This window comes from Trifolium pratense, linkage group LG1 (genome assembly GCF_020283565.1).
Source record: "Trifolium pratense cultivar HEN17-A07 linkage group LG1, ARS_RC_1.1, whole genome shotgun sequence".
Taxonomy (NCBI): domain Eukaryota; kingdom Viridiplantae; phylum Streptophyta; class Magnoliopsida; order Fabales; family Fabaceae; genus Trifolium; species Trifolium pratense.
The window spans coordinates 5,384,592-5,397,744 of NC_060059.1; the positions used below are offsets into that span (position 1 = coordinate 5,384,592).

Here is a 13,153-nt window from a genome sequence, read left to right on the forward strand (position 1 = left end):
AACTCGGATGTTATGAGCATATACACTGATTCATTGTTATTTGTTTTTAGCGAAATTGAACACGTAATAATTTTGATTAATGTATTTTCTATGAATTTAAATGAATGAATACAGTTGTTTTTTTAGTAAAAAAAAAACATATAAAGATCATTGGTAGTGAATTGAAATTGAATGTATGTCAATTTACTCCTCTGCTCTTTTTATTTTTGCTCTTTGGATTGATTGTGTGGTTTTGTTATACACATATGGCTAATTTGTTCAAGGTTATTTGACTGGATTGTTATTGTCATTTATTCTATTTTTTTATTGGAATCACAGCAAGAAGTTGATTGAATCCATAACAATATTTTAGTTATTTTACGGTTTTAATTTTATTTTTCTCCGCCAACTATTTTTGGATGGTAAAATCAATCATTTTGAACACTGCATCTTGAAATTAGAAGACACTTATTACTATGCATGACTTTTTGAACACTTTTTAAAATATTTATAGTTTCTAATACTAGAAAACCAAAAGTATTAAATGCAAAAGGTAAAAATGCATGTTGATTATCAGATTACGCTCTCATATATTTGACCACTTTACTTGAAGCAACATTGAAGACTATTTGTCCTGATACATGAAAACATCAAATAAGATTTTTTTTCTTTTACATTTCTAATAATTTTAGTACAACCTAATTGAGATGACGAGAGTTTTTAAATTATTAAATTAAAATACTTTAGAAATGTGATTCGTGGTATCATCACTCCAGAGGCACGTTTTGTGTGGCTGGATGTGAAGACATGGAGTCAGCTCAGCACCTTTTTCTTTCTTGCTCTTTTTTTGGTGCTCTTTGGCCGTTAGTTAGGTCGTGGATTGGCTTGTCATCGGTGGACCCTCAGCATTTGACAGATCATTTTCTTCGATTTAGTTTCTCATCTGGTGGTCTTAGAGGGCATCGTTCTTTCTTTCAGCTTATTTTGCTCTTATGTGTCTGGTTATCTGTAATGAAAGAAATCAACGGATATTCCAAAACTCATAAGAGTCCTTATCTCAGTTGCTAGACAAGGTCAAGCTAATTTCTTATTGGTGGTTGAAGACAACACACATCGATTTAGTCTCTAACTGTCATAGATGGTGGTCGAGCCATGTTACTTGTTTATTCCCTGTATTCTTGATTGTTTTTATGTTTTGTATCTGTAAACTCTTGTAGTATTTTTTGGCACGCTTTGTGCTAATGGGACTCTTTGGTTGGTTATAATATATACAGTATCTCATTTTGGCTGTTAAAGATACATGTAGCCAGCTGAGTTTCTTTAGAAATATTTGACCATAGTTTCAATTCAAATTGTGGCATTTGAATTGGTAAACTTAAATTAGTATAAGAATAATTTTGATAAATGTGAATGATAATGACTGCACATATCCGACATTCATTCATGATAACTACATATAAAAAATGAATCACTATCATTGACTCGGCAAAGTGACGATTTTGTTTACGAAGCAACAATTTTGTTAGTTTCACCTAAGAATTGGTTTAGGCTTACTTGGAGTTTTTACACAACTATGAATATCTTATTTTGCATTAGTTTCACAAGTTTCTACTATTATGTCCCTTTGATATTTATTCATGTAATGAAATAGTGTAAGTAGTTACTGTTATTATAACAGTTATATTATGTGAAAATTGAAAATGAGGCTTAATTATTGAATTTTGAGAATGACTATAACAATATGTGCAATGGCATTCATAACATGTTTTCAAAATTAAAACAAAAGCTCCCTCACCAACTTTCAACTCAAACGGTTGAATTCAAATATAAATAGCTAAATTCCTAGCTACTATGTTTTTATAATTTATTTGTACATGGAAAAAACTTATGTGACCAAGTAAACAAACACTACCTCTAATTTCTATGTGTATCTCCAACAAATACGTTAAGAGTTGAGCACATGATGAGAGCTTTAATTTAACTTATATGCAACTTTTTCCACTCAGTTTTTAAAGAAGACGTCAATTGATAGGATTTAAGTACATGAGAAGAGCTTAATCCAAAAGACTGATCTTATAGGTGGGTGAACCTTCTTGCTTAAATACCACATTGAACACTTTCATATACTCAATTTCAAACAAAATAGCACACAAATTTGAAAGAGAAAAAAGAAAAGAATAATATTGCAATGTTTTGTCTCATTAGAGATAATGGTAGTAAGCTACTGGAGGAGGGGGAGGTGGAGGAGGTGGCGGTGGGGGAGGTGGTGGCGGAGGAGGAGGGGGAGGCGGTGGCGGTGGAGGAGGAGGTGGCGGTGGGGGAGGTGGTGGCGGAGGAGGAGGGGGAGGTGGTGGAGGTGGGGGAGGTGGTGGTGGAGGAGGTGGAGGTGGCGGTGGTGGAGGTGGTGGCGGAGGAGGTGGCGGTGGAGGAGGTGGCGGAGGAGGAGGTGACAGAGTTGTAAAAGAACAACCAACACCAGTACAATGAAGAGGATGTTCATAAAAAACTTGACATTCATAAATAGACCTTTGCAAAGGCCTATAAGGAATACAATTCTTCTTATCATCCTTATGATTACCATTACCCAACTTAACACAACTTTCCGATTCACCACTAAAGAAATTATAAGAATAAGTAAAATTCTCCAACCTTGGCAACCTACATATACTCTCCGGAACCACACCAGAAAATCGATTATGCGCCACATTCAACTCTTCCAAACTCTTCATTTTACCAATAGAGTCAGGCAATTCACCAACAAACTCATTAAAACTAACATCAAAAACTGTCACCTTATCCAAATTCCCGATTTCGTCCGGTAAACAGCCTTTCATTCCACTATTCGTCATTATAATCTCGTTAATCGTATCCTTCATATTTACTACGCTCGATGGAATACAACCTTTAATATCATTATCCTTACAAATGAAAACAGTAGAGTCATTGTAATTGATATTAAATGAAACTAAAAGTTTACATCATATGATATACGTAACAAGGATAAAACCTTATAACAAGGGCAACCAACGCTTCCACACCCCAAAACCATGCAACCACAGCTTATTCCCGTTGATGCTTGGACCTGCGATGGGAGATTTTGTTGGCTGACAGAAAATTGCAAAGAAGAAGCGCTGCTTGGCGATTTACTTTCCGAAGAGAGATTTACTTTTTTTCTGCCATCGTTGTCATCCGAAGGAGGGTAATTCAAATCGAAATGTCTTTTCCGTGACGCAGGGACCTGCCAATAGAAAGATTTATCAATGAAACTTAAACATTAAACTTAATAATCAAACTAACGTAGCAATAAGAGTATCATGGAGACACAATTTTGAAAGAATACCACGGGATCATTCAAGTTAGGAATTGCTGATTCAGGGTCGTTATTCAAGTTAGGAAGCAACGAATTATCCTGCGTATGACCAATATGAAAAATCTTCAGGTTAATCATATCTAACGTTGGCTTTCTATGGACGAAACTCTCACCCTCACCCAGCCTCTCAGCAAAAACAGAAAGCAAAAAAAGAAATTAGAATTAGACTTAGTACACTAAAATGCAACTCTATCACATGAGGGATCATGACATTCTTCATGTGAAAAAGAAATACTTCAGAATACTTCAGAATTCTTCATGAGGGATCATGACATACTTCACATGGATCAGAATAAACTTGGCTCTTAGAAGCCAGAAGCAGTGAAACTAATCAATTGGGGCAAAAGTAAACAAGAAAAATTTCCCAATTCAATAGCAAAGAGAAATAAATTTGAAAGAAACAAGGTATATAAAAAATACATCAAAGAATTTGACAAGAAAAAATGGGAATTGAAACAAACACAAACCTCTTCTTCTGTGTTGGAAAAAGAGAGATTCTTGTTCTCTGCATCCATGATCTTCTCCTAAAGAATGCAAAACTTCAATATACTTGCTTCACAAGCAATAGCAAAGAAAATCAAATGGGGCAAAACAAAAAAATAAAACTTAAGAAATTTCCCAATATCAGTAACCTTTTCTTGTTCTAAGTTGGAAACATTAGGAATGTCTTTCTTCTCTGATGCAGCCATACTCCACCAATGCAAAAAACCTTGAAGTTGAAACTGAAGGGATGTTTGTTCTTGTTCACTCACTATTCACTAGTGGATAGATATTACTTGTATTTAAAGTTATCGGACTCTTCTCTAATAACATTATAAGTAACCTAAAGAACGGATAACATGTACTAAAAAATATATTAAAAGAAAGGATCTTGCTAACGAGTGACCCCGGACACTTTTTAAACATTTTATACGAAAAATTTATTTATTTAAAAGTTAGACATTTTAATTCTAAATGTGTTGACTTTACATATTTTCATTTTTTATTTATTTTAAAAGTTACTAGTATTATTTAAGTTGTGTGTGTCCCGGTGTTTCAAACAAAATAGTCAAACATGAAAAAACGTGTTTTGACAATCAACATGCTTTTATACCATTATGTTTGATATTTTTGACCTCCTAGCACTAGATGCCGTTGATTTTTTAAAAATTGTTCAGAGAACTATACATAATAATGTTGTCTCTCCTGAGTCTAGCGGCGCAGTTTGTTGCATGTTCGCCTTTCACCCATGCGTAATTGTTATTATTATTATTATTATTATTATTCCTTAAAAAATTCAAATATTCCATTCTTTTTCTTTTTTTTTACCGTAAATATTCCATTCTTAAATTTAACTTTACAGTTTACATAACTTTGCAAATAAAATCAACACATAAAAATATGAACTAAATCTAATAACATCAAAATAAATTATTCTTAAGAAGAAGAAAAAAACAATCCATGCGTAAAAATAAGAACCCGATTTAATCTAATAACATTTAATAACAATACGCATAAAAATAAGGGAAATTTTTTTAAAAAAATTAGTCAAAAATTAAAATTTATTTATTTTATGCAAACAAAATTAACATTATTTTTTTTTAAATCAGAGGTATCTCCACGCGCAACTGCGGAGACTAGTCCCCTGTTTACATAAAAATATTGTAATAATATTTTTGGTATGAATGAAAGGTTAAATATATTTTAAATCCTCTAATTGAATGGTGACATGGCAGAGCAGAATCCTATAATTTTAATAAGCTACTAATAATGTGATATAACTTAATATAAAAAAAAAACTAAAACATGTAAAACATAAAATTAAATAAAAAATTAAAACAAACATCATATCCCTAATTCCCAATTCTCTCCTCCTCCCTCAACCGACCCCTCTCACCTCAGAAGATCCTCTCTACGCAATCAACGTTCAGTATGTTCGCCGTTTGAAGCAATCCGAAAAAAAACCTTGTCGCCGTCGATGAATTCAAAATTTTCTCCGGTGGAAGATTTGAAACAACTGTTTCTACTTTCTAGAATCTCTTTCTGTTCCATCTCTGATGAAACGGAGGAAGAAGACAGTAACGGTTTCCGAATCGACCTCGAAACTCCGGGAATGTACTTCTTAGCGTAATACATTACACAAGTTGTTTCAATAATCTCAGGATTAAGCTCTGCTTGTCTCATGGCCATAATCAATCATTTGAACAGAAGCAAACGAAGAAGGGAATTAGGGATTTGATGTTTTTGGTTAGATTAGGGATTTGATGTTTTGTTTTTTTTTAATGTTTTTTACTTAATTTAACGATGACACACGTGTGATAACTTTAGCTCATTTAAACAATTGGATTCTATTCTATTACTAGTACTAGTATAACTGACCCGTGCATGCGCACGGATTAATTTTCATTGAAAAATATGGATTATTAAAATTTTAATATTTTGTGATTTATTAACTAACAAAATTTACTTTATATAGTTAATGTAATTTATCTAAATATGAAAAAGGATACATATATTATAGATTTTAAAGGGGAAGGGCGAATTGGCCTCACGAAGAGTGAAACTCATCCACTCCCCATTTCCGACCGACGTGTTATTTTCTCCTCCGTAGCCATCTAACCCGGTCTGGACTACAATGCAATGATCTCATGAACATAGCAAAATTGAATAAATAAATTTTATATTATTTTTTAGATGAAGATCAACCTCCCCCGTGACCATATTTTTAAATGATTCTCTTGGTTAGAAAATAAAATTGAGAAGAGTGTTAATAACATTTTCTTAATATATTCTAGAGTGGTGAGACTCACATGAGCGTCACTCACTTAGAGAGCGAGTAATTGAAAGTATTAAAAAAATATTGTTTCCGGCTTTCTTGATTCTAAAACATGTTCATGGTTTTTTTTTGTCAAGTAACATAGGTGGAAACTTTGTACTCTATAATAGTAAACACTAAAAATAATATGGATCTACACATATTTTTTTGAACATCAAAAGAAAGAATTCTATAAATTGCGGAGAAAAACACTGAATTATTTCTTTTCTTTTTTTACCACCAGTTTAATATAGTTCGTGGGTCAGTTCTGACATCAAGTGGTTTTAGCCCCTTACAAATCGCAGTTGATATTATTTCTGATAATGATAGATCTCCATGTCATCTTTTAATTTATTCAATGCATATGATTATGAGGCTAAAAGTCAATTATTGTTTTCAAATTATTTCTATTTTTAAATATCGAATTTCATAATTATTATATTCAATGTTATCGAATAATTATTTTGTTTTTTTAGTTTGATCTTTTATTTTTGTTAAGTTGCCTAATGATTCAAAATTACAAACTTAAAGTGAAAAAGTAGGTATGCGAGGTTCAAACTTCGGCCCCTCATCATATAATTGCGTATTGTGTATAAATGTTGTATAATTTAGATTGCACTTTGTCTGGTCTAATATAAAGAGTTTTTTTTTTTTTTTTGACTTAAATAGTCTAATATAAAGAGTTAGAGAGCTCATCTTCTTGTAACAATTTTTCCAATTAATATCTACCTAAAGAATGTGCAACTCATGTTGCAAACTAAAATCATCACTATATAACTTTCATTGTCGACTTTGTGACACTGTAATAGACATGTCTCAAAGTGTTTTGAAGATTTTTAAAACAATTATTAACCATCTGTCTTAACTTTCTTTACAATTACATTAAAGGCTTGAAAAAATTAAAAAATAGTAAAAAGTAAAGATAAAAAATATAGACATTCAAACACTCAATCTGATGTGTAGTTTTTTTTTTTTTTTTTTAGAAATGTGATGTATAGTTATATATGTTACATGGATATATAATATGAAAGACTATATTAGTTTTTAGTATTAAATGTTTATCCCTGTGTATAAGATTTATAATAAACATTCATTTATTTATTTGTAAAATATTCATCCCCGTATATTAACAAATATTGCGAAATATTCTTCCTTGTGTATTAAATATTCATCCCCGTGTATTATTTATATTAAACATTCATTTATTTACTTGTAAAATATTCAACCCCGTGTATAGTTTTTTTTTTAAAAAAAAGTATAAGATTTCATATTAATTGGATACTTCTACTGAAATATTAATTCACAATAGTTAAAATACTAAATACGTCTAAAAGTATTTGAGACTTTTGGTAGACTCTAGTAATTTATAACGTAAGCAATTCAACTTTGAATTTCAAGGTGCATTTAGATTTTTCATATGTTTTTTTTGGGCCCCGATAATCTAAAGTTCGGCCACGAGGTAAATAAAGTCTGACAAAAAATGGTTCTCACATAAATATATATTATTTCAAGGTGCACGGGTTAGTTTTTACTTGTAAAAATATATATTATTTTTTATTATGAATGAATTTTTAAAAATTATTTTAATAATAATTATATTTTGTTATAAGAATATAATGATATTTGAATTTTTTATATATAAAATATTTTTACCCCGTGTGATATCTTACATGTGATTATATATTTTCATAGTAATTATATTTTGTTATAAAAATATAATGATATTTGAATTTATTCCGATGTAAAATATTTGTACTCCGTGTGATAACATATTTTATATCTTATATGTAGTGTATATAAATATAATCTCATGTAAAATGTTTCTACCCCGTGTGTTATCATATTAATTTTAGATTATTATTTGGGTTAAATATATTTTTGTGTAATTAATAAAATTTATCTCAATTGATAAGAACTTGATTCATTTTCTACAAATGCGTGATTGAACACCAGCTAGCAGTGTAAGTTTCTCTGTTGGCATTCCCTGATCATGAAATTTGAAATTGACCAACGTGACACTAATGACTATTTTTTTTTGTGAAGTAACCTAGCGGCTAGAAATTTCATCATTATAATAAACAAAGACCGAGATAAAAGTTACTTAAGTCATGACTCATAGAGTAATGTATTGTTTTATCGATAACATTATTGCTACAATGTTCTATTTAAAATATAATGTTATTCAAAAATGAAATCATGTGATGTTTTTGCATATAAAATTCAATAAAATACATCAATAGTTAATTGGTTCAGTAATGATTGACGCTAGACATGGTAGGAAGGACCACAGTTCAATCCCCGTGATCGGAAGAGGACTGAAACTACTTGATACCAAAACTCATTCCCGAACCAGATTATACGGTCCAGTTGACCAGATATCGATGATGAAAACAAAAAAAAAACATTAAATTAAATAACTTTATTTTGTTACCATTTTGCATTTATTGTTTTTTATGAATGTAATATGATGATAAATTACTTTTATTGTGTTTCCTATTTTGCATTACCGTTTACTGTGTTATTAAATTATTTTCATTTTTTGACTCATTTAAAATATTTTCATTGGTGACTATATTTGCTATTTTTAGTATGCATTCAAATTTATGTTGACCTTCTTAATGGTCTCTTAATTATTTTGTGTGACAATTTTAATATTAATATTATTTCCTTCTTTATTTTTTTATTATATGAATTAATATTTGCTTTGAGTAATATTTTTATTTACATAATATAGATTAACGAAATTTTTCACTAATATTAATATTAACAAAAAATAAATAGTAAGGTAGTAAATTGCAATAATTATAATAATAAAACAAATAAACTGAAACATTTATTTAAAATAATTATATTTTAAAAAAAAAATTGGAATTTCTTTCAAACCAATGTTTTTAATATACTTTGGACAAACCAATTTCAGGTGTGTTCTTTAGGATTTCTTGCCTTTAAATTTTATTTTTTCAAATGAGACTGTACTCACTAAAACTATATTAACAGGATAAATAATTACAATAAAAGAGGAGGATAAAACCTAATCCTCTCAAAACGAAGATAACATATAACTTGAAAATCAAACTTGTTCTTAGGAAAACTATTACATGAAAAGAAAAGAACTAAAAAGTCTTATGAGAGCTCGACCGCAAGGTAATTAAAGGTTGTACAAAAATTATTTCCACCAAGAATTAAACTTGACTTCCTCCAAGCGAACCATCCTAACATCTGCAAGCAAAATGAAAATCTAGAAGTATGTGATAGTTGAAGAAACAAAGACACAAATAACAATATTATACTCCAAAAATAAAGGTAAATAAAATAATACTAAACATGAAATTGATATATAAAAAGTTAAAGAATTATATTGAACATATATCAGTCAAATCAATATATACAAAGCTTCTTTAAATGTTGTGTATTTTTTCATATCGTAAACCAAAGCCATCAAAATAGTTTGGAAAACAAAAAAATATATTCAAATATGCATGGTGGAAAACAATATTGTGTTGATCAAATGAAAAATGAGAGTCATATATATAGACCAAATTAATCAATATCATTCAATTAGATACTAATTCTTTCCCTTTCTTTCTTATTCTCCAAAGGAATATGCTATATTTTTCCTTTTATGGCGTGCAACTATTTCCTTTGTTATATCATAAGGCATTCATATTGTTAATTTTTTTTTAGTTATTTTAGTTTATTGAATTTAAGATTTCCAAATATTTCCTAAACTATTTATAGAAAAGGTCATTGGTGACTATATTTGCTTCTAGCTACCTAGCAAAGGTCATTTTGGTGACTATATTTGCTAATTATTTGAATGGATTCAAATTTTCATTGACCTTTCTAATAGTTTCTAAATTATTTCGTGTGACAATATCAATAATATTATTTCATTCTTTTTTTTTTCTTTTATGACTTTAGAATAAAAGTTGACCAATATTAATTGCTATTCAATTTTATTGCATGAAATCTTCTAATATTAATTAAGATTGATTTGCTATTAAGATTGTTATATAGAAATGACCCTAATACTTGACAAAAAAAGAAAAGAAAAGAAATGACCCTAATAGGTTGCCACATAGGCCTCAAGTGAATGATAGAATGCCACCTAATTAAAGGAAGAATGATAGAATGACACATAAGAAAATAATCAAGAGAGAGAAACTTGTAAATATATAAATAATAGATTACTCCCTCCTTACCACAATATATGTCGTTTTGGCATTTTTACGCACATTAGAAATGTAATGACTATTGTATGGAAAAGAGAAATTATGAGTTAGTTTACAAAATTACCCTTCATTAATTGTATGGGAAGATAAATTGAAGAATTAAAAGAAGAGAGAGTAATAAATAATTAAGGGTACAAGAGGAAAAATAGAATTAAATGCTTCATTGGTAATGTAAAGTGACATATATTCTGGTACAAATTTTTTCTTCAAAGTGACATATATTGTGGTACGGAAGGAGTAATAGTTTTCAACTATAAGCTATATAAGCTATCATCGGCTATCAACTTACTTACAACTTACACTCCGGCCTCTTTTGTAAGTAAATATTCTCATTTGCCACTTATTAAGAAGATATTTTTTGTCTTGATTTTATGTAAATTTTTTACTACAATTCCTAAAATGACCTTAAATTTGCATGGGAACTCTACAATCATTTTAAAAAGTAGAACAATTAATGAGGATAATTTTGGAAGAATAGCATTAAATAAACTTGGTTTGTGTAACTTTTGCTTATATTTAAGGCCAAAAAATTTTGTTGACTTTTGCTTATAAATAAGGCTGGAGGGAGTAATTTTACCAAGGCTCTGTTTGTTAAAAATAAGTTATAAACTAGCTTATAGCTGAAAAGCTAGTACAATAAAATTAAAGTATTTGACAATAAGATGAGATGGCTGAAAAGCTAGCTTATAGCTGAAAGGCTGTTTACCCGACGAAATCGGGAATTTGGATAAGGTGACAATCTTTGATGTTAGTTTTAATGAGTTTGTTGGTGAATTACCCCGACTCTATTGGTAAAATGAAGAGTTTGGAAGAGTTGAATGTGGCGCATAATCCATTGTTGGGTGTGGTTCCGGAGAGTATATGTAGGTTTCCAAGGTTGGAGAATTTTACTTATTCTTATAATTTCTTTAGTGATGAATCGGAAATTAAAATTGGCCAGTGGCCAATTAAAATTGGCCACTTGGCAGGCCTTTGACTGACACAAGAGGACTTGACCACCAACTGTTCCGCTAGCGGACGTGAGTGGCAAAAATTCTCTCAAAAATTATTCATTTTCATACGTCCGCTATAAGTAGCGGAAATCTACTTAAATAACGGAAATGTAAAATGGAAAAAGTGTAGAGCGCGCGAGTAACCGGTAAGGTGGCAAAAGTAATTTTCTAGGCACAAAAGCTTTGCATCCTGCAAATTTTCATTAGTCTTGGCTAGGCTTCTTGAACATTTTTCGGCCTTAGCTTGAAGGGGGTGTATTGAGAATAAGCAAGATTGAATTGGTTATAGGTCTAGTTTGTTATGTGGTAGTTGCACTAGCTTAGAAGTTAGATGCTAAGTTGGTTGCTTATCTGATTGTATATATAAGCTCTTGTAAGCTCTTCAATTTCATCTTTGTCTATCTTGTCTATTCCTTTAGGAATTTTTCTCTCCATACCATTGTTACATATAGTTCTTAACATCTCTACCATACCATACTTCTCATTTCTGCATTCAATTCCTTAATTCTTGATACACTATACACAAATCTTATAATGGCCAAAATTTCAAACCATGTCTTTCTCATCGAAATTGCCTTTGGTTATGTTCTTTTGTTCCCTTAAAATCAATATCTGGTTAATGTTGTGGCGGAGAGAACGGTGAGATACAGAGACAGATCGATTTGGCTGCAGGGGAGAGTAAGAAGTTTTTCATTGCTTTTTGTGCCTAAACTTTTATATACATGATGATCATGGTTAACTCCTGAGACTATGATATTAAATGGACAGTGGAATATAATGAAAGTTGCATTTATATTGATTAATTGGTTTCAAAATGTAAGAGAAATAAGGCTTAGTATTTAAACCCAAACATTTTGAAAAAATGCATTTCATCTTATTTTGAAAAATGCAAATAATTGGACATTAGTGATTAGTGTTGAAAACTTAATGTCGTTGTCTTTATTTGAAGAGCCATCCAAGAATATTCCTCTGCGTGATGCAAAAGAACAATCCTCACCGCGCTACGGTTGTGCTAGTGAGCTCCGGAGGTGCACCTGGCCCTGTTTCTGAGGTGTCACAGGACCTACATACAGTATTTGCCAAGAAATTGTGAATGAGTAGGAACTTCTAACACATGAAAACATCAAATATTTGCATAAACTTATTTATAAGTTTGATATATCATATATAAACATCAAAATAATTCAAGATCCAAGTCAGTGGCTTCTTACACAAAGATCAAATGCTAAGGCCCCCAATAAATAACAATAACATCTAAAAAAACACTATTTCCTACTTCCTATGTTTAGATCTTCGAAAGTAATCTAACTGAATGTTGTATCCATCATCCCCTAACCAAGGTTGCTTAGTTTTTGCGCGTCATATGATATCAAATGCTTCTCCTCTTCCATACGCCCGAGGCTTTCCTACCATAACTCCATGTATCATCAATAATTCCCAAGTTGCTAGGAGTTGGGTTGCGGATCTGATAGTAAAAAAAATCGTATTAGAGTCCAAGTGAAAAAGCGAAATACAAAAATAAAATGAATTTGTAATGCTCATAAGTGAATTCATATTAATAAATAATGGCATGACACAAATAGCAATAGGCACCAACAAAACAATGTTGAGACTACATGGAAGGAACTTTATGCAAGTATGAGGAAACCAAAACAAAGCCCATAAGAAAACACATAGATCAAGTAATGTGTCATTTATCTTTCAATTTTTCTACTAAAATATTCTCAGATAATGAATTTCATTTTATGAGAATCAAGTTCAGCTAGAATACTACTGTATCATTGGC

The 13,153-nt window shown here is 30.5% G+C and overlaps 2 protein-coding genes across 2 annotated transcripts; both read right to left on the bottom strand.

The window, feature by feature from the left end:
* Nucleotides 1-2,180: 2,180 nt before the first annotated feature.
* On the bottom strand, nt 2,181-2,828 carry LOC123912865 (leucine-rich repeat extensin-like protein 6). The gene has a single exon (XM_045963446.1). The coding sequence runs from the start codon at nt 2,826-2,828 to the stop codon at nt 2,181-2,183; it is 648 nt and encodes a 215-aa protein (XP_045819402.1).
* On the bottom strand, nt 2,568-5,635 carry LOC123881570. Its single transcript, XM_045930290.1, has 4 exons — nt 3,982-5,635; nt 3,817-3,873; nt 3,320-3,388; nt 2,568-3,217 (listed from the first exon to the last, which is right to left on the bottom strand). Exons 1-4 carry the CDS (start codon nt 4,036-4,038, stop codon nt 2,945-2,947), a joined length of 456 nt encoding a protein of 151 aa, XP_045786246.1. The 5' UTR covers nt 4,039-5,635; the 3' UTR covers nt 2,568-2,944.
* Nucleotides 5,636-13,153: the final 7,518 nt, after the last annotated feature.

Excerpts from the sequence above, each read along its gene's own strand:
- LOC123912865 (XM_045963446.1), bottom strand. The coding sequence starts at position 2,828 with ATGACGAATAGTGGAATGAAAGGCTGTTTACCGGACGAAATCGGGAAT.
- LOC123881570 (XM_045930290.1), bottom strand. The coding sequence starts at position 4,038 with ATGGCTGCATCAGAGAAGAAAGACATTCCTAATGTTTCCAACTTAGAA. Across the intron at positions 3,389-3,816 it reads TTTCCAACACAGAAGAAGAG|GATAATTCGTTGCTTCCTAA; the intron begins GTTTGTGTTTGT and ends GGTCATACGCAG. Across the intron at positions 3,218-3,319 it reads CTAACTTGAATGATCCCGTG|GTCCCTGCGTCACGGAAAAG; the intron begins GTATTCTTTCAA and ends TTCTATTGGCAG.